This window comes from Microtus oregoni, unplaced genomic scaffold, assembly GCF_018167655.1.
Source record: "Microtus oregoni isolate MIOR12 unplaced genomic scaffold, Mior012 000007F_ref0000211, whole genome shotgun sequence".
Taxonomy (NCBI): domain Eukaryota; kingdom Metazoa; phylum Chordata; class Mammalia; order Rodentia; family Cricetidae; genus Microtus; species Microtus oregoni.
Genome location: NW_024543066.1, coordinates 53,770,181 through 53,788,051, shown reverse-complemented (window position 1 = coordinate 53,788,051; position 17,871 = coordinate 53,770,181). Strand labels below are relative to the sequence as shown.

The following is a 17,871-nucleotide window of genomic DNA, read 5'->3' as shown; positions in this document are numbered from 1 at the left end:
CCAACATGAAAGGGAACTTTGTACCACAAGAAAAAGGAAAACCTGGAAAAGAGCCACTGAGGAGCTAACAGTAGATTTCCAGGACTGCTGGAGAGTGGTAATCAAGCCGCAAAAGATCCGGGTTGTGTCTAGTCAGACGCAACTCCAGCGGGACGGCAGGTGTGTCTCGGTTCCCAAGGAGCTAGTGACCAGACCTTCGCCTTGCCTTTCTGGAGTCCTGGGTCACTTTTCTACCCTCCCCCAAATCCTTTTCCTAGGTCTTTGTACCCTTCTTGTGAAAGCAACATTCCCCCCCCCCTCCCCATTTTACTTAGGCATCGAGCGCTGCTACCTTGCCCCGGGCTCAGCCCGTTCTCTGGTCAGCAAGACCCTGACAGCGAGGGAGGGAAAAAACCCAGAACGGACACTTCTTGCTCGGAATCCTCCCGACTGGAAACACCAGGAGCTAAGAAAACCCGGAGCAAAGATCAGACTGGACCCGGGGGGGGGGGGGGCGATAGGAAAACCCGGAACGGATTACTCGAGCCAGAGCTCCCCATGCCTACTGCTAGCTACTGGTCCCTATTGCCCCCTAATTCTCCAGTGAGATAATGTCTGGGATGGGGGGCTGTTTGGTTTGGCCTCGGCCCTCCGGGGCGCCTCACACTTTCCGCCCCTGGCTGAGGGGCAGAGCGGCAGCCTCTAGGCTGAGTCACGTAAGGGGGAGAAGGAAAAAGAGGGAGGGAAGGACCGACTCCGCCCCTCCCCCTGCTCGGGGATCCCGGGTCAGCCCGGGTGAGGGCCAGGGCCCCCCTGGCGCCGCCCATTGTGGTCCAACAGGTTGAGCTGGTGTCCTGCGGAGCCACCTGCTGGAAAGGGAGGGAGGCCCTTTGCGGAGGGGGCTGGGAAGGAAGGACAAGTCCGACCCGGTTCGGCCTGGCCTGCTGCTGCGAAGCCGAACCTGGCCCTAGAGAGCGGGATTTGATTCCGTTTGAAAGCAGTGGGAGGGGCCCTTTTGGGGTACGTAGCACCGCCAGCCCAGTTGGAAGCGTCCCTCAGAGGCTACCTTCCTCTGTTGGCCGGGCACTGAAATAAGAACGTTGGTCCTTCCCAGATACACAAACAGACGTCCTAAGACACCCAGGCTTCGATCGCCACCAGGGTGTCGGAGTCAAGACGTCCTTCCGCGGTGGGGGTCTGTTCCTCCACTAAAGAACAGGCGGGAGCCCGGGAGGGAGCGCACCTCCCCCTTCCCCTTCCCAGACTCGGTCCCTCCCCTCTGAAAATGCCAAGGCAGCAACGGGCACTGGCTAGAGCGCAGAGGCTCCTTGCCCCGGGCACCGTTCCCTCCCCGCGGGGCGCCGACATGCGTGGGGAGGAACGCAGAGTGCCGGCCGCCTCAACTCCCCCGCTCCCTCTGCGGGGGATGGGCCCAGGGGCCGCAGCTGAACGTCCAGTGGCCTTCTCCCCTTCCCTCCTGGGGCTCTGACCTGATTAAAGCCCCTGGCGGGACCCCACTCCTTCCCCCACGCAGCCTATCTGTAACATCTCCTGCCCTTCCCTCCGCAGGTGCCGAGCCCGCAGAAGCCCCTCTCGAAGGAGAGGAAGTCCCTGAGGGGGTTGCTCCGCTCCCTGGCCACTGCGGACAGTCTTCGGCCTCCCTCCCCTTCTGGTTTCAGGCCAGCCCCAAGCTCCACCCACTCCCTGGATGAACCCTAGGCGCGTCCCAAATGGGATAGGCGGGTGTTCAGGCCAATGGGCGGGCAGGGCGGTGGCGTGCAGGGGGTGGAGCTGGCCAGCAGCAGAGGGCTGGACGGGGGTCGGAGGCGGAGCTCCAGTTAAGGTGGACTGGAGGAAATAGTGGTAGAAAGCAGAGAGGGAGAGGGATCGCGGCAGGTGAAGGGAGATAGAAGGAAAGACGGGAAAGGAAAAGGGTGGGAAAGGCTCTGGGAACGAAGTAAGAGCTCGGAGGAAGGGGGCGAAAAGAAGGGAGGGATCCATATGCTCTCTGCTGAAACTAGCTGTTGGAAGAGGTGGAAGTTTATGTCCTTATTGGGCGGAGGGAGGGGGTGCCTGGGGGGGGCGGATGAAAAACCAGGAAGTGACAGAGGGTGTTGCTAAGGGTGGGGGGGGAGTTTGGGGGTGGCAGGGGCGGGGGGAGGGAGGGGAGGGATGGGGGGAAAGCAAGCGGGAGGACAGGTGAGACGGCAGGACAGGTGAGGCGGGCCCTGGGGGGGGGCGGGTGGGAGCCAGGTGAATGTACGGCTCTCCGCGGCCAAGGGGGGGCGGGCAGCAGGAGGAGGCAAAGGGTGGCGGAGGAGGAGCCCCCCAGCAACGAGCGGCGAGCCACTGACCGCGGCCTTCTGACCAGGACCGGAGCAGGGCCCCAAGCCCCCGGGCCTGGCGGGGGACGCGCTTCTTCCCACACTCTGCATCTGCAGCTCCAGCAAGAGGACCCGAGGGCTGAGAGGTAAGTGAACCCTACTTTTTGTCCCTTGGCTCGGGGTCCACTAGACTCGAGCGTACTGCAGTGTCCTTCGTGCGTCCTGTGAGACCCCTGTACACACACACCAGATTTCAAACAGTCGCATTCCCTATAGCTTTCCTAGGTCTTTGGAATTGGTTTTTAACTTGGAGGAAAAGGTAGAGAACTACAGCCTCACCCCCAACTCTGGGCGGAGGGTCTCCAGAAACTTTCTTTGCACTTCTAATATCAGACAGACTGTAAGCTACGGGATAGAGAGGGGGTGAGCTGCGCTGAACTTCTCCCAGTCTCCTCCGTGACTTTAGGGGGAAGACCCCAAGTCCGACCGAACGGAGGGAATGGAAATGCTGACGGACTCTAACTAGGACAACGCGTGCCCCCCCCCCCCGCTCCGCGCCCCCCTGGCGCGGTGGGCTGGACCCAGGCCAGTGGCATGGGAGTTGGGGGGCGGCGGGAGGAACCGCGACTCGGGGGGGGAAAGTTACCGGCTGGACTATTCGGTTTCTTGCGCTTCCAGAGCCGCGTCGTCTCTCCAGCGGTAGTGCGGCTCGGCAGAACGACCCCTCTGTCCCTCCCGCTCCGCAATCACATTCCCTTCTCTCAAGCTGCAGCCCCACCGCCACCTTTTCAAAGTCAGCCTTTGCTCTCACAACTCCTCCAGCGCGCGGGTGGGTGATAAGAACTCTACCTACCACCGTTTTGCCGCCGGCGCCGGCGCACCTGCCCTAACCAGAGCGGGGGTCGCCGTGTGGTAGAAACCTAGTGCGCGCCGCTGGCAGAGGGTGGCCATTCAAAGGGGTGGGGGCGCTGCTTTCCATTCCCAGCTTTCTTTCCCCTCCTCCCACCCCACCCAAGTAAGAGAGCGACGTGTCCTGGCCGGAGAGAGGGGGGGTGGGAGTGGGGGGGCAGCGTGGGCAGCGGGTTGTGCCCGGACACGTGCCTGCCCAGGCGCCCCGGCCCTGCTAGTGTTTGGAGAGAGGGCGGGTCCCCTGCCCCCCGCCCCGCACATCCCCCATGTATCAAAGGGCGGCTGAGACGTGGTGAGACCTCGGGGCGCCCTGGGGGGCGGGGGGTAAGGCGGGGAGCCTGGGTCCGGAGCAGGGGAGGGGCAGAGGCCCCGGTGCTAGCTGACCCACAGGAAACGAGCACTGCTGACCTAGTTTGGGACACCGGAAGTGGGTGCTGGGGAGAGGGGGAGACCGGCAAGCTGTCCTGGCTTCCGGGCCAGGTGGAGGGCGTTCTTGAATTGACCCCCGCCTGAATGCTTTGGAGACCCCTAGCTGCAGCTGAGAATGGGAATGAGTCAGCGCAGCTATTTCTTCTTGCCCCAACTTATTCCTAGAGAAGGGGACCGTTTATCAAGTGTTGGGGGAGCCAGATTGGGAAGTGAGGAGTTAAACCAAGATAGAAACTCTCTGTTCCCCAAGGGAGTGTGTGTTTTGGGGGGGCGCTAAGGCCTGGAGGATTATGGGGTTGCATTTTGCTACCCCCCCCCACACCAACTGGTTTGGTCACCCCTGTACCCTCCTGGCACTGTTTATAGACCTGGCATGGAGTGGACATTAGATTGGGAAGAGATACTGGGCATAAGTATTGTGCTGGGCTGGAGAAGGGCATATTTGTGACTGGGTTTGGATGGTAGTTAGTGTTCCTCCTTAGTGGCAACTGGGGAGAAGGACAGGGGGCTCCCCCTGGAGCAGCTGATGAAACAGGGAGAAATCTCTGCCAGCGCTTCTTGTCCCTGGCCCCCGGGACCCCAGCTCCCCCAGCGTGCCTCTGTTACATGGTTGCTGTAGGCACGCTGCTGCCTGCTGACACCCCCAGACACTGTCCCCTCCCTTGGGCACCTCCCCCCAGCCTGGGGTCAGGAAGGGGTTAATATTGCCAGAAAGGGGCTCTGGGGAAGAAAGCAGTGCCCACTAGGCTCAGGTGAAGAAGACAAGCCTGCTCTAATGGGCCCTTCTCACCGCTACTTAGTCCAGGTGATATGGCCCCAGTGTCCGGGAGACAGGTGCTGCCCTCTTCCCCTTCCCCATGGTGCCCCCTGGCACCCACCGCCCCCAGCTCCTCCTTGGCCTAGTGCCTGCCCCAGGAGGGCGCGGCGGGCAGCGGGGGCTGGGCTAACAATGCACCATCGGGCCCTTTGTGTGCTTGCACTTGGCACCCTGGGGAAGAGTGGGGGAGGGGACCCAGCAGGCAGGGGGGGTGGAGCACCTCTGGGGTGGGGACAGTGAAGGCTTGGGGAGAGAAGCTGAGAGTGAAAACAGGTGGGGAGGAAAGGGAAGTAGGTCAGATAGAGTGCTGCCCCCCCATTCCAGGCCAAGGGTAAGATGAATGGGATCCTGAATGGCATCATGTTGGTACCCGAGGCCCAGCCCAGGAGTGGACTTTGGGGTCAGAAGTTACTGGCCCAACAGACTGCTCAGGTGGAGGAGGCAAGGCCCTCTTCTAGATGGCTGAGAGGCCCAGTTTTTTTTGGCACAAGGCCAAGGACCTGAGATGGGGAATAAATGGGCTCCAGGCAGGGCAGTGCCCTCTGATAGAAGCCTCTGGGCCTGCTTCAGGGCTTCCTGCCTCCAGCTTGCTTGGCTCTCTGACCTTCCTGAGAGTTAAGACAGCCCTGCCACCAGGCCTTGGGGCTTGTGCCTGTTTTGGCCTAGGGCTGAAACGAGGGTGGGGGAGGAAGGTGGAGACAGGCAGATGGATAGGACCCTGGCATGGGGTGTGCCTGCTCTGGCCTCTCCCCCTCCTGCTGAGTAAACTCGTGAGTAAACTTGACGTTTTGCCCGGACAGTTTGAAGTTGCCTTGCTGCCGCCCCCCCCCCCAGTCCTGCCAACACAGAAGCGGCCAGGTGCCAATGCAGGCCTGGGGGACTGGGGAGAAGGGGACAGAATGACTTGGGTCCACCACCATCAAGAACTGGAGGACCAAGAAAGACCCCACTACCACCACTTAGCCAAGCGCAGGCCTTGGCAGTAATCTTGTGGCCTGTCAGCATTTGTCACAGAACTTTGGGAAACTCAGAAAAAAAGTGTCTTCAAAGCTGTTCTCTTGCCCATCTCTACCAGGGAGAGATACCCAGTGGCCATCTGGCTCCCTACGAGGCCATATTTTATGTTGATAGGCCACTAGTCCAGGAGGAAATCTTCAGCAAATGCCTCAGTGTTCTGGCCGATAGCCTGAGACGGGTGGAAGCAGGTGGCACAGGGACATTAGCTCACTCCTCCCCGAGGCTTCTGTGGTCTCTGTCCTGCCATTATGCTGACCTCACACCTGGGCCTAACCTGCAGCTGCCTTCAGTGTACTTGCCATCGGGCCCTTACCCCAACTCCCCCTCTCCTTCTAGCTTTCCTAAGGACCTTCGGGGCTTCCTACCCAGCAAATGCCTATACCGCACCCAGAGTTTGAGGGTGCCCTTGGCAAAAGCGGGCTGGTGACAGGCAAATGGAGCCGATAACACCCCCCACACACACACACACACACAGTACGTTACTTCAATACCACTGAACATCACTAATTCCTCTTATGCCTTCCCAGGTCACCAGAATGGCAGGAGAAATGTCTTCCCAGTCTCTGCCACGCCTCAGAGTGGGGCTCCCCCAAGAACTTGCTTTCGACTTCATGTCTCTGGCTTCAATTTCCTTCCTGTTTCCACCCCCCCAGCTCCTCCCCACCCATATGCCCCTTTCAACAGACATCCTCTCGACCTTCCTTCCTTCTTTCTTCCCCCTTTGCCTGGAATAAGGGGGTCTTCTCTCCCCACCATGAACCTCCTAGCCTGCTTTTACTCTTCTTAAATAGTGCTGTGCTTTGGGGAGGTCCATGACCATTCTCTCCCTAACCTACCCACTAAGCTCTTGGGAAGAGAACCCAGGGCCCCTTAAGGGAACTACAACTCCCAAAGTACATGTAAAACAGTTGTGGTGCACACTGGGAGTTGTAGTCCTCTTTGAGCTCTCAATTTGGTTGAGTCTGAAAGTGTTTCTGGGTAAGGGTAAAGTCGGGACTGGGATGGGTTGCAACGTAGAGAGCCTCTGTCTTCTCCTTACTTTGTTTTTACCATTATATTCCCATATAACACCACGTATTGACATGCACCTCTCATGCTAAGACATACTACCCATCCTCACCTTAGGATGAGCCCCACCCAGGAGATGCCCACACCCTGCCCTGATGCCCCTGGCAGGGGAAATGAGGGGCCCCATGAACTCCTCCCTTGCCCCCTGCCCTCCAGGCTAGTTCCCTCCCTTTATGGGGATCAAAGGGCAGGGAGCAGCCCCACCCTGCTCCCTCACAAGCTCTAGGCATTAGACTGGGGCTCTTAGGAATTGCAGGGACTTTGGTGCCCAAGCATTTGCAGGGGGAGTGCTGGAAGATTGGCGCCTGGTGACAGAAGAGACACTGGTCCCCACCTTGGGGCGTGGATCCTTCAGTAACTGCTCATAGGTCTATCCGCGTTCTGTATCAGCCCTGAGCAATATGCTTCCTCTTAAGGAGGTGGCTTAAGGACAGGGTCCTGGGGCTTATCTATAGGACCTCAGGGGCCTGGGCCCGCCTGCCTGGCACCAAGGCATAGAAGTGACCCTCCCCCACCCCAGGCCCACAGTTGGCATAGGGCACTGCGAGCAGGGGGTAGGAGGGAGAGGCGGGCAGGACTGCCAGCATCCTGGTGGGTAGCTGCCAGCCAGGCCGGGAGCCGGTGAGGAGCAACAGGCCAGCGGCACTGAGCCAGCAGCTGTTGGGGGTAGCAGGGAGGGGGTATCTTAGGGGACATTTCTGTGATTCTCTCTGAGCCTACCAGGACCTGGGATGGCCTACTCTCTGGAGGACACTGGGGTATCTTTCATCCCAAGAGTAAGAAATTCCAGGAGTTGCATGACATTCTGTGGCCACTCATCTCCTCTCAGAGCTTTCCTGAGTTGCCCCTCAGGCCCAGGCGGGTCCCACCCAACCAGCCAGGGGAGCAGTAGCTTGCGCAAGGGGTGGGGCTAGGAGCTTCCCAGCAGATGCCCCCTCCCAGCTCCTTCCTCTTTCGGTGCCTACAGCTCCCCCAGTATGTCTACCCCTCCTCAGCCAGCTCTGTCCCCCTGGTCACTGGGGTCCTGGCATGAGTGCTGCCCCCTGGCCTGGTTGGCAGGACTGGCGCCCTGGCGAGGAACTGGTATGTGAGTGGGTTTGGGGTGAGGCTATGAGGAGGGCGGGTGCCGCCTTGCCCAGCCCCTGAGGGCCCCAGCCTGGTACAAGGTGAAGAGAATCCAGACAGCTCCCAGCAAGGGGCAAGGGCTTCCTAGGGTCTGGAGGGTCTCCTTATGGTCCTTTAATCCCACATACCCCGAGGGGCTGGGACCTGGGCACCTGTCACCCTTGGCACTGACTGTCCAGAGTTCCCCTCCTCCCAATTTGGCCACTGCTGTCTTCTGTCCCCTCCCCTCCCTTCTTCCTTCTCCTGGTCCCACCTCCAGCAACCTCTCCCATTGCTCCTCCTCACCTCTGTCCTCCTGGACTGGCCTAGCTCCTACCTTTCCTGCCCCTCACCTTTTTCCCCCTTTAGGACTGAGCAAGGACAGGCGGGGGTGGGGACAGCTGGGGCTTTGGGCACTGCAGGCAGACTCTGGGCCCTCTCCCACGCTGCCAGCTCTTCTGTAACCCCTCCCTCCAAGCTGGGGGAGGGGGACAGCACCCAGAGGGTTAAGGCTGTAGGGGGAGGGACTGGGCCAGGTCGTGGGCGGCCCCTTTGAAGGAGGGAGCTGGAGTGGGGGAACAGACACCCTGCCCCCCCCAGTTATCCCTCCCCCACCCTCCCAGCGTGCTGCCCCCAGGGACCAGGAGGAGTTGCCGGCAAGGCCCCTCAGCGTTCAGGTGAGTAGGCCCTACTCTGGCTCAGGAGGTCAGGCCCCAGGGGAGGCTCCGAGGCCTAGACTTGGCCAAGGGTCAGAGAAGGGCTAAAAAACAGGCTAGGAAGAGGGTGCCCAGGTTTAACTGGAGGCTTTAGGGAAGAGGGGCTGAGGCACTGGAGTGTGGGGAGGCTTCAGAGTCTAAGGGACCCAAGCAGACCAAGAAAGGCAGAAGAAAGGTTCCACGGAAGCTTGCTTGCTGGGCCGGGTCAGGAGGTTGGACAGGCCTACAGGGAGCTGGGCTCCGGGGACCCGGCTGGGGTGTCTTCTGGGGCTTGGGGGGGCTCAGGTTTCTGCCTGCGGCTAAGCGGGTGTGGAGTTACCAGCCAGCTTGGTTACCCAGCCAAAGATATGGCTTGGGGGGAGGGGGATACAAGGTAGACCCTGGCACTTTGAGTAGTCTCCTTAGCCCTAAGAAGAGCTGGCACTGGCTAGCCGGACTCTGCTGGGAACCCTGATGAACAGGGTCTGTCCAGTGAATGGTTACCTGGCTCAGGGTGGCCACTTTCTGGGGAAAGTCCAGTAGCTTCAGGGCTGGAAACTCTGACGGGCAGAGAGGCACTTGCTGTCCCCCCTTACCCCACATCCGCTCTCGCTGTGCACCCTACCTCTCCCACCTCTTTTCTCCAAGTGGCTCCCAAATTTTGGTCCTCTGCTTCCTTCACAAGACAGGTATGGGTACCCAAAATTAAACCATTTCTTCATTAAGACCAGGCTTTGTGGAAGAAGCCCAGGTCTTGATTTGGCTCTTTGGCTGTGTCTGCCCTGCACAGGCTTGGAGAGGGACACTTGGAGCATGGTTGATGTTGGGCTCAGGAGAGGTCAGTGAGAGAGGTGATGGGAGACGGGAAGAAAATCTCTGAGGACGGTTTCTAGCAGCAGCCTGTGGGACAAGATGGGAGAGACGAGAAAGCCCATCAGAACTAAGGAAGGGAACCCAGGTTCAATCCTGTGCTGGGAAGAGGCCACAGCCGGTGGAAAGAAGAAGGCTGAAAGACTGAAAGAGAGGTCCAAACAAGGAAGGCTGAGAGTCAGGGGCTGCCCGTGAGCTGGGGTCCCCAGAGGTGGAGATGCGAGCAGCGCCCCATTCCTTCCTCCGCCATCTTGATCTCGGTCCATTCCCCTTGATGGGCTAAAGGGTCGTATGCTAGAGAGAAAAGGAGCATGGTGGTAACCTTCAAATCAGGAGCCCTGCACCAGGCTCGGGACCTGGTGGGAGCTTAACCCCCACCGCACCGGGAAGCAGCCAACTCCCCTTGCCTCCTTCCCCCTTCGTGGCTTGCGGTCTCTCTTCTCCGCCTTGGCCCCCAGGAAGTGTGAGTGCTGGGGGTGGTGAGGTTAGGGGGGGGGGAAGCGTCACATGGGGGGATGGGGAAGACATGTACAAGTTTAGAGGGGCTGCAGAGGAGAGCTCCTTTAAGTGTCTTGGGCATCCCTGGACCCAGGACCTGTCTTTTGGCCCTGTCTGTGTAAGTTCTTCCAGTCCTCCAGTGACATGTGGCTCAGCCACCTCACCTGCCTGAAACCAAGCAGTTAAGATGTCAGTGACCCTTTGGCCCCAGAAAGGTTGGAGGGAATCATGGAATATGGATTCCTGGGTCCCCGAGAACTTTGAACTGTCTGTCCAGTTTTCCCTATCCTTCTGGTCCAGCCACAGGCCAAAGCCCTAGCTTCGTGCAAACTGCGCTCCAAAAAAACAGGAAGAGAACCTGAGGCTGGAGCTGGGGTTAGGGGGTGGGGGCAGAAAGGAGAAAGAGGGGGGAGGGGTGACCAGCCCAGGCACCAGGAGCCCTGGGCAGTCTTGGGTCTCAGTCATCCCTAGCAGGAAGGTGTTTCCGCCTGGTCCTCACCCTCTCTGGTTCCCTGGCAGAGAAGGGGCCTTGGAATGGGGGCGGGGCGGGGGTGATGCTCTGTGCGGCTGTATATCAGCCCACATCTATTTTCTACGCTACTAATCCTGGTTCTGTTGGCTGCCCCCCACACTAAGCCTCAGTCCCCTAATCCCCAAGGTGGGGAGAAGGGGGAGCCAGCTTTACTTGGCTGCCCCATTCAGGGCCTCCTATGCCTGCCCTTCAGCTGGCTCAGACCGGCATGGTTGGCCCTGGAGCCCCTCAGCCCTAGTCTGGAAGCTGCCTAAGGTCAGCACCTGGAAGATTCTAGCTGCCTTTGTCTTCTCGAGGCCAGCACCCTCTGTGTTTGGCTGTCTGGTAGACACACTCTTAACAGGTGCCTCTTGGTACTGATGGGTATTTGTCACCCTTCACCATGTCACCCTCAAGTTTTCCCCCCCACCAAAGATGGTGCAGGCTTGACACAGGGCCTGGTTTCAAGAAAGCTGCCCACTGGCCTGGCCGGTCTAGCAGGCCTGACAATGAGGGGAGCCTGGAGGGGTGGCAAGAAAGAGGGGAGTGATGGGGCGGGGCCCCCAGTTCTTTCCCCTACCAGGCAAACAGACCAAACAGACCTTGCCTGGTTCCCTGGCACAGCTGCCCCCCCAACCACCACACACACCCATGCCCACAAGGTCTTAGCAAGAGGGGGCATGCCAGGCTGGGTGGGGATGGGCTGCCTACATGGGGCGTCTCAAGGGGACTGGGCCCTCTGGGATACAGATGTGGGAAGGGTGCCCAAAGTGGGGTGGGCACACTGGCACCAGTGCCCCACCCTGGCAGAAAGAAGGGGAGGCCTCCACCCCACCAACTCCTCCCATATGATAGAGCTAGGAGTGCCCCCTTGGCCTGGTTGGCACCATCAGAGTTCCAGGTGGCACCTCAGTTGGTATGGGTGCCAGGGCTAGGGGATTTCCCAGAACACCCTCTCCTCCGCTGTATGCCATCTGCCTCTCTAGTCCTTCCTCGATACCTTGTGGCCATAGGCATTGGATCTGGGCCTAAGGAACTAAACACCCACCCTTGCCCGAGCCCTGAGTGAGTTGGTGGTGAACCACTCGGACCTGTGCCCTGATAGCAAGATCAGCCAATCAGTGCACCTGCCATACCAAGTTGCCATGGAGATCAGCCCTGGGGTGGGAGAAAGGAGACAGGTTTACCAACGGGAATAGGTGGAGTGGGTAGGGAAGGAGGGTGAAGGATGGGGTAAGCCACGTGTCTCCAGGTGCCCAGCTCAGCCAATGGGCAGCAAGGATAGCTCCACCCGTGCCCCTTAGGAGGAATATGATGCACTTGGGCCCAGGAGGGTGCCCACTGCTGTTTAAGTGGCAGCCACTGCTGCTGCTTCTACTCTTGGTACCCACCTGATTTTTGTTTATTCTTAAGTCCTGGGGCCTTTCTAAAGTACGGGGAGGGGAGAGGACTCCATACTGCTTGGTCCCCTAGGAGGAGAAGTGGTCTGGGGGCTTAAGGTGGGGACAGGTGAGCTATTGAGGGTTCCCAGGTGTCACTTCCAAGCAGACAAGTGCGCCCCCCCCCCCCCGTTCGCTTCATATAGTGCTCCATCTTTGCGGTGAAGGTGGCCAGCAAGTCGGCCACTGTGACAGTGTAGCCCCTGACTTCCACCCCCATCCCCCAGAAGGCTTTCCCATAGATGGCTAGGGTTGACCAGCTGTTGGAACGTCAGGGAGGACACTGACAAAATGTCAGAGGGACTTGCCCTAAGGATTGTCGCCTTTACCGACACCGAGGACTAGGCCTCTGTGCAAAGGAAGTGACTTGTCCAAGGTCAGGCAGCTCCCTGGCTCCCTCAGGGAGGAGAGAGGCCGACCTGTCTCCCAGCAGGGCCGTGTGCGCTGGAATCTACCCAGAGGCTGAACTACTGACTGAGTCCTACTGTGTGTCAGGCCTTCTGCCACACCTGGCCTCACTTACCCCTCTTAACCCCTGGAGTCAGCTGGAATTATCCAGTATCAAGATGAGGAAAGAGGCTCAGAGATAAAATCACTTGCTTAAGACCAAAGCTAAGAATTCAAACTCAAGCCTGGTTGAGCCCAGCTCTCCAGTCTCTGTTAGCTCTAGGCCAGTGGTTCTCAACCTTCCTAACACTGAGACCCTTTAAAAGTCCTTCACCTTGTCGGGACCCCAGCCATAAGATTCTTTTGATCACTGCTGCACAACTGTAGTTTAATGCAAATGTCTGTGTTTCCCCGAGGTCTTAAGTGACCCCTGTAAAAGTGCCGCCAGCTGGAATCCAGAGGAGTCCAGACCCACAGGTTGAGAACCACTGTTCTAGACTAAACCTGTCAGCGCAGATGGGCTGGGCTCTTGCAGCTTCTCTTCCCAGCCCCTGTTTGGTTGTTCTTGTTGTGTTGTTGTTGTTGTTGTTGTTGTTGTTTTGGTTTGTTTTGTTTGAGACAGAGTCTCTCTACAGAGCTCTGACTGTCCTGGAAGTTAACTTTGCTGACCTCAAACTCACAGAGATCCACCTGCTTCTGCCTCCCAAGTGCTGGGATTTAAGGTGTGTGCCACCACACTTGGTATCCCCAACCCCTTCTTGTGTAACAGGAAAGTATTGGCCAGACCACTGACTGAGCCCTTACTGTGTGCTAGGCACTGTGCCATGCCTGGTACACCGGCCCCTTACCACACAGACTTACTTGTTCAAGGTCACTCAACTAGGCCACTCTCCAACCCTTGCCCTCCCCACCCCTGTGGATGGTGAAACACTTAAGGTTGCCTCTGGAGAGGCAGGGTCCTCTGGAACGGGGAAGAGAGATGGTACAGTTTAAGGGGGAGGGCAGGGGTGGGACTTGGCCTTTCAGCAGCAGGGGTGATGCTTATCTGGGGGGGCAGGAAGTACCTGCGCCAGTGACACCCCAGCATCAGGTAGCTTGCTCCTTGGCCATGAGGGAGGATGTGGGGAGCGGGGATCTTGAAGGAAAGATGAACTTTGGGTGGCTTTCTGGGGGCGGGGGCATGAGGAGGAAGAGGATGACTCTTTTATTTGCTTTTTGAGACAGAGTTTCTCTGTGTACTCCTAGCTGTCCTAGAAGTCTCTCTGTAGACCAGACTGGCCCTGAACTCACAGAGATCTGCCCGCCTCTATCCCCTGAGATTAAAGACCTGCACAGCCCCACCATCATCTGGTGAGGATGGTTCCTTTTGTTTGTAGGGTATGCTTATGACAGAACCGAGACATGCCTTCCCTGACAACTTTGGTGTGTTATCATTCTGAAGTCTCCTTGGCTTCTACCAGAGCTACCAGGAGGTTCTACCAGAGACCATTCCCCAGTTTGCAGATGTCTGAAGCAAGCCAGTGTCACCATGTCCTTCTAGTCCTTCTAGTTAGTTTTCTGAAGCCCAAACCTTTTTTTTTTTTTTTTTGAGACAGGGTTTCTTTGTAGCCATGGAGCCTGTCTTGGAACTTGCTGTAGACCAGGCTGACCTGGAACTCACAGAGATCCACCTGCCTCTGCCTCCTGGGTGCTGGGATTAAAGGCATGCACCACCACTGCCCAGCTCAGTGGTTTTTCTTAAGGACAAGGGGATAGGGAAGGTGAGGGGGAACTGGGGCTGCCGGTGGCCCTACTCGTGTGGCACCTCACCTGGAAAGCCAGTTGCTTCATCTGTCCAAACAGCAGTTCCTTTGTACTTGATGTAGAAGGAGGTCACACTTTGGAAGGGTATGGGATACTAATAAACATAAGGCACTTAAAAGAGTGGCCAGTATGGGGCCCTCCTCCAGTAAGAGAGCCAGCTCCCCATACAGGAAGGAGGGCTCTAACTTCACCCTGTCCTTGACCCTGCAGGAGAAGATGGGGAGCCCTGAAGATGACTTGATTGGCATTCCATTCCCAGACCACAGCAGTGAGCTGCTGAGCTGCCTCAATGAGCAGCGCCAGCTGGGCCATCTATGCGACCTCACCATCAGGACGCAGGGGCTGGAGTACCGCACCCACAGGGCTGTGCTGGCCGCCTGCAGCCACTACTTCAAGAAGCTCTTCACGGAGGGTGGGGGGAGCACGGTTATGGGAACAGGAGGAGGTGGTGGGACGGCTACCGGAGGAGCAGGGGCCGGTGTGTGTGAGCTGGACTTTGTAGGGCCAGAGGCTCTGGGTGCTCTGCTTGAATTTGCCTACACAGCCACACTAACAACCAGCAGCGCCAACATGCCAGCCGTCCTCCAAGCTGCGCGGCTATTGGAAATCCCCTGTGTCATTGCTGCCTGCATGGAGATTCTACAAGGTAGTGGGCTAGAAGCCCCTAGCCCAGATGAGGATGACTGTGAGCGAGCCCGACAGTACCTGGAGGCTTTTGCCACTGCCACCACCACAGCCTCAGCTTCGGGAGTGCCCAATGGTGAAGATAGCCCTCCACAGGTGCCCCTCCTCCTACCGCCACCGCCACCTCGACCTGTTGCCCGCCGCAGCCGCAAGCCCCGAAAAGCTTTTCTTCAAACCAAGGGGGCCCGAGCAAACCATCTGGTCCCTGAGCAGCCCACGGTACTCACCCATCCCTTGACCTACGAAGAAGAAGGGGTGGTTAGTAGAGTGGGCAACACTGGGGGCAGTGGGCTTGGGGACAGCTACAGTCCTCCCGCGGGTGCTGCCTCACCTCCTGAGGGGCCCCTGAACTATGAGGTCTGCGAGGGTGAGGAAGAGGAGGAGGAGCTGGCATATCCCCCAGCCTATGGGCTAACACAGAGCAACGAGCCCTCACTATCACCAGAGGAGTTGGGCTCAGATGAAGATACCATCGATCCTGACCTGATGGCCTACCTAAGTTCCCTGCACCAGGACGCCCTGGCACCAGGCCTGGATGGCCAAGACAAGCTGGTGCGCAAACGCCGTTCACAGATGCCCCAAGAGTGCCCAGTGTGTCACAAGATAATCCACGGAGCAGGCAAACTGCCACGCCACATGAGGACCCATACGGGTGAGAAGCCCTTTGCCTGTGAGGTCTGCGGCGTCCGCTTCACCAGGTGAGCACCGAGTGGGGCCCAGGGCCCAGAGTGGGCTGAGGTGGGTATGGGATCTGAGAGAGTGACCGCAGATGGTTCTAGTGGGGACCAGAACTCTTGCGGGTTCCTGGAACGAGCTGGGAGGCCAAAAGAGGCAACCAGAGAGGATGCCTGTAGACTGTTTAGTGCCCAAGAAGGTTGCCTGGGTACAGAGGCGCAGGTGGTGCAGGGCCCACTAAGCTAGGAGCCAATCAGAAAGAGTATCCTGGGGCAGTGCTGGGGAAAGAGCAGGGAGGGATGAGAGTGGGATGAGGCCTGCAAGCGGCTGGAGGCCTGACAGGTGCCACCCTTTCCCCTGATTGCACCAGGAATGACAAGCTGAAGATCCACATGCGGAAGCACACAGGAGAGCGCCCTTATTCGTGCCCACACTGCCCAGCCCGCTTCCTGCATAGCTACGACCTCAAGAACCACATGCACCTGCACACTGGGGACCGGCCCTATGAGTGCCACCTGTGCCACAAGGCTTTCGCCAAGGAGGACCACCTGCAGCGCCATCTCAAGGGCCAGAACTGCCTGGAGGTGCGCACCCGAAGGCGCCGCAAAGATGATGCGCCACCGCACTACCCGCCCGCCTCGACCACCACCCCATCCCCCGCTGGCCTTGACCTCTCCAATGGCCACCTGGACACCTTCCGCCTCACTCTGGCCCGATTCTGGGAGCAGTCAGCCCCCACAGGACCCCCAGTCACTACGCAAGGGCCCCCTGAGGAGGAGGAGGAGGGGACACCTACCACACCACAGGCTGAAGGTGTCATGGAGCCCTCTTAAAAGAGGGTGAATGGCCAGGCTGGAACAGCACAGGCCTAGGATGCCATGTCACACAATGGGGAGCACATAAGACAAGTGGTCAGGGATCCTGAGCCTCGTTGGCATCAGAATCAACCCCCTTTTCCCCAGGAGCCCTCATTCCAATTCCAAGCTGAGGTTTTGGGGCACAAGCTCTCTAGATTGGGGTGATCACCCAAGGCGTTATACATGAAATATCTGTGTGTGTATCTGTATGTCACGGGCACTGCACACGTACATATATTTACACACACAGTAAAGGTAGGGTCCCTGTCCCCAGCTGCTACTGGGGAATTGAAGCAATAATCTATCTTTGATTTGTGGGGTCCCACTTCGGCTATGCGGGTTTCTAGGAGTCTGGGGCTTGGGACCAAAGCCTTGTCGCACTCCCATGCCCCCTGGGTTTTGGTTGTGTGTGAGGGGGTGGACTGCCCCTCCCTTCCGAGACCCCTCCTTCTTGGTTTCTGTTCCCTTTTCCTGGCAGTAAATTATGCAAAGGGGGGTGGCAAAGGAAGGGTAAGTGGGGGTAACATGGTAGAAGCTTGAAAGATTGGGGTGCGGGGTGGGGGAAACTGGGCCTGTAAGGACGGAGCCATCCCAGTTTCCCCCCCCCTCCACCCAGTTCCAATGCTGAGTCATGGGGTCCTGGAGAAGGGGGCAGGGTGGCTTGATTGGTTCGCCCGCCCCTGGGGGGTAGCATAAGGGCTCCTCCCAGCTAAGGGAGCTTTCCTCCTCTCCCCTCCAGCGTCCCGGGGCAGGGAATGTCTTGTTCCTGGCGCTCCCTCCCTGGGGCCAGAGGGCAGGGCGGGCCGGGCGTCTTACCCTCTTCTCCTCCCCACCTCCCCGCCCAGGTGCAAGCTGGAGCCGCCTCTGCTGCTTGCTGCCCCTGACTCACGCCGCCCCCGGGCTGGCAGGCGCTGGGTGTGGGTTGGGGTGAGGGGTTGAGGTAGCATTGCAGGGCGCGGGCAAGCCAGCGCCATCTGGTGGCCATGCCCTGTAAGGGCGAGCGCCCCGCAGCGACCACTTTCAGTGAGCTAGTGTCACACCCAGCCATCCTGGCCTGTGAACGGGTACCCCCTTGCCAACACGGTAGCTAATCAGCTCACTTGCCCCTGGGAAAAGTGAGCTGAGGAGCAGACCTAGGGGAAAGGAGTCCGTTCCTTAGACCTTGCCCGTTGCTCTTAGGACTGAGTCCACCCCCGTTCTGTACATAGCCTCTTCTGATGGTCTTGTTGAAATCCAATTTCACATTTTAAACTACCAATTCTCCTAGGGTGGAGAAGAATCTTCACCCTACCCCTTCCTCGCTGGGTGCTGGACCCCCATTGCGGCCTGGGCTCTGCCTTGCACTATTCCCCTACCCCCTTTGGCCTGGTGGCCCTTCCCCCTCCTTAAAAGGGGCAGGTTCAGGGGCCCGGTGCTCTCCTCTCCCCATGCACCTCCTTGCCCATTTGCACAGCTGCCCAGGTACCCCCAACAGTGGGGAGGGGTCAGACAGGGAGGGGTGGCGGGACCAGTCCCTGTATCTATTTAAAAAGTGATGATGTAATATATTAGAAGGGAGGTCGGGAGCCCTGGGCCTCATCTTAGCAATTCAGGTGATAGGGGAGCCCAGGGCTGGAGAAACCTGGGGCTTAGTCCCAGAGAGTGGGGACACTGTGACTTCCACTCTCTCTACTTGCGGCTTTCCCACTCAGTGCCTTAGTGGGGGAAAGTGTTTTCCCCCTCCCCCATCCCCTTCATCTCCCCCTACCCCCACCTCGGGTGTAAGTGATGGAAGAAAGAATAATAATTTAAGATTCATACTTGTG

At 58.6% G+C, this 17,871-nt stretch overlaps 1 protein-coding gene across 3 annotated transcripts; it reads left to right on the top strand.

The window, feature by feature from the left end:
• The first annotated feature begins 2,155 nt into the window (after positions 1-2,155).
• Zbtb7b (zinc finger and BTB domain containing 7B) lies at positions 2,156-17,863 on the top strand. Of its 3 annotated transcripts, none has more exons than XM_041656022.1 (4): positions 2,156-2,195; positions 2,351-2,449; positions 14,061-15,232; positions 15,580-17,863. In XM_041656022.1, exons 3-4 carry the CDS (start codon positions 14,067-14,069, stop codon positions 16,040-16,042), a joined length of 1,629 nt encoding a protein of 542 aa, XP_041511956.1. In that variant the 5' UTR covers positions 2,156-2,195; positions 2,351-2,449; positions 14,061-14,066; the 3' UTR covers positions 16,043-17,863. The 3 variants fall into 3 exon arrangements, with proteins under 3 accessions (XP_041511956.1, XP_041511957.1, XP_041511955.1); XM_041656023.1 differs by having other exon boundaries at positions 2,163-2,178; XM_041656021.1 differs by lacking the exon at positions 2,156-2,195 and having other exon boundaries at positions 2,223-2,449.
• The last annotated feature ends 8 nt before the right edge of the window (positions 17,864-17,871 follow it).

Excerpts from the sequence above, each read along its gene's own strand:
- Zbtb7b (XM_041656022.1), top strand. The coding sequence starts at position 14,067 with ATGGGGAGCCCTGAAGATGACTTGATTGGCATTCCATTCCCAGACCAC. Across the intron at positions 15,233-15,579 it reads TGCGGCGTCCGCTTCACCAG|GAATGACAAGCTGAAGATCC; the intron begins GTGAGCACCGAG and ends TGATTGCACCAG.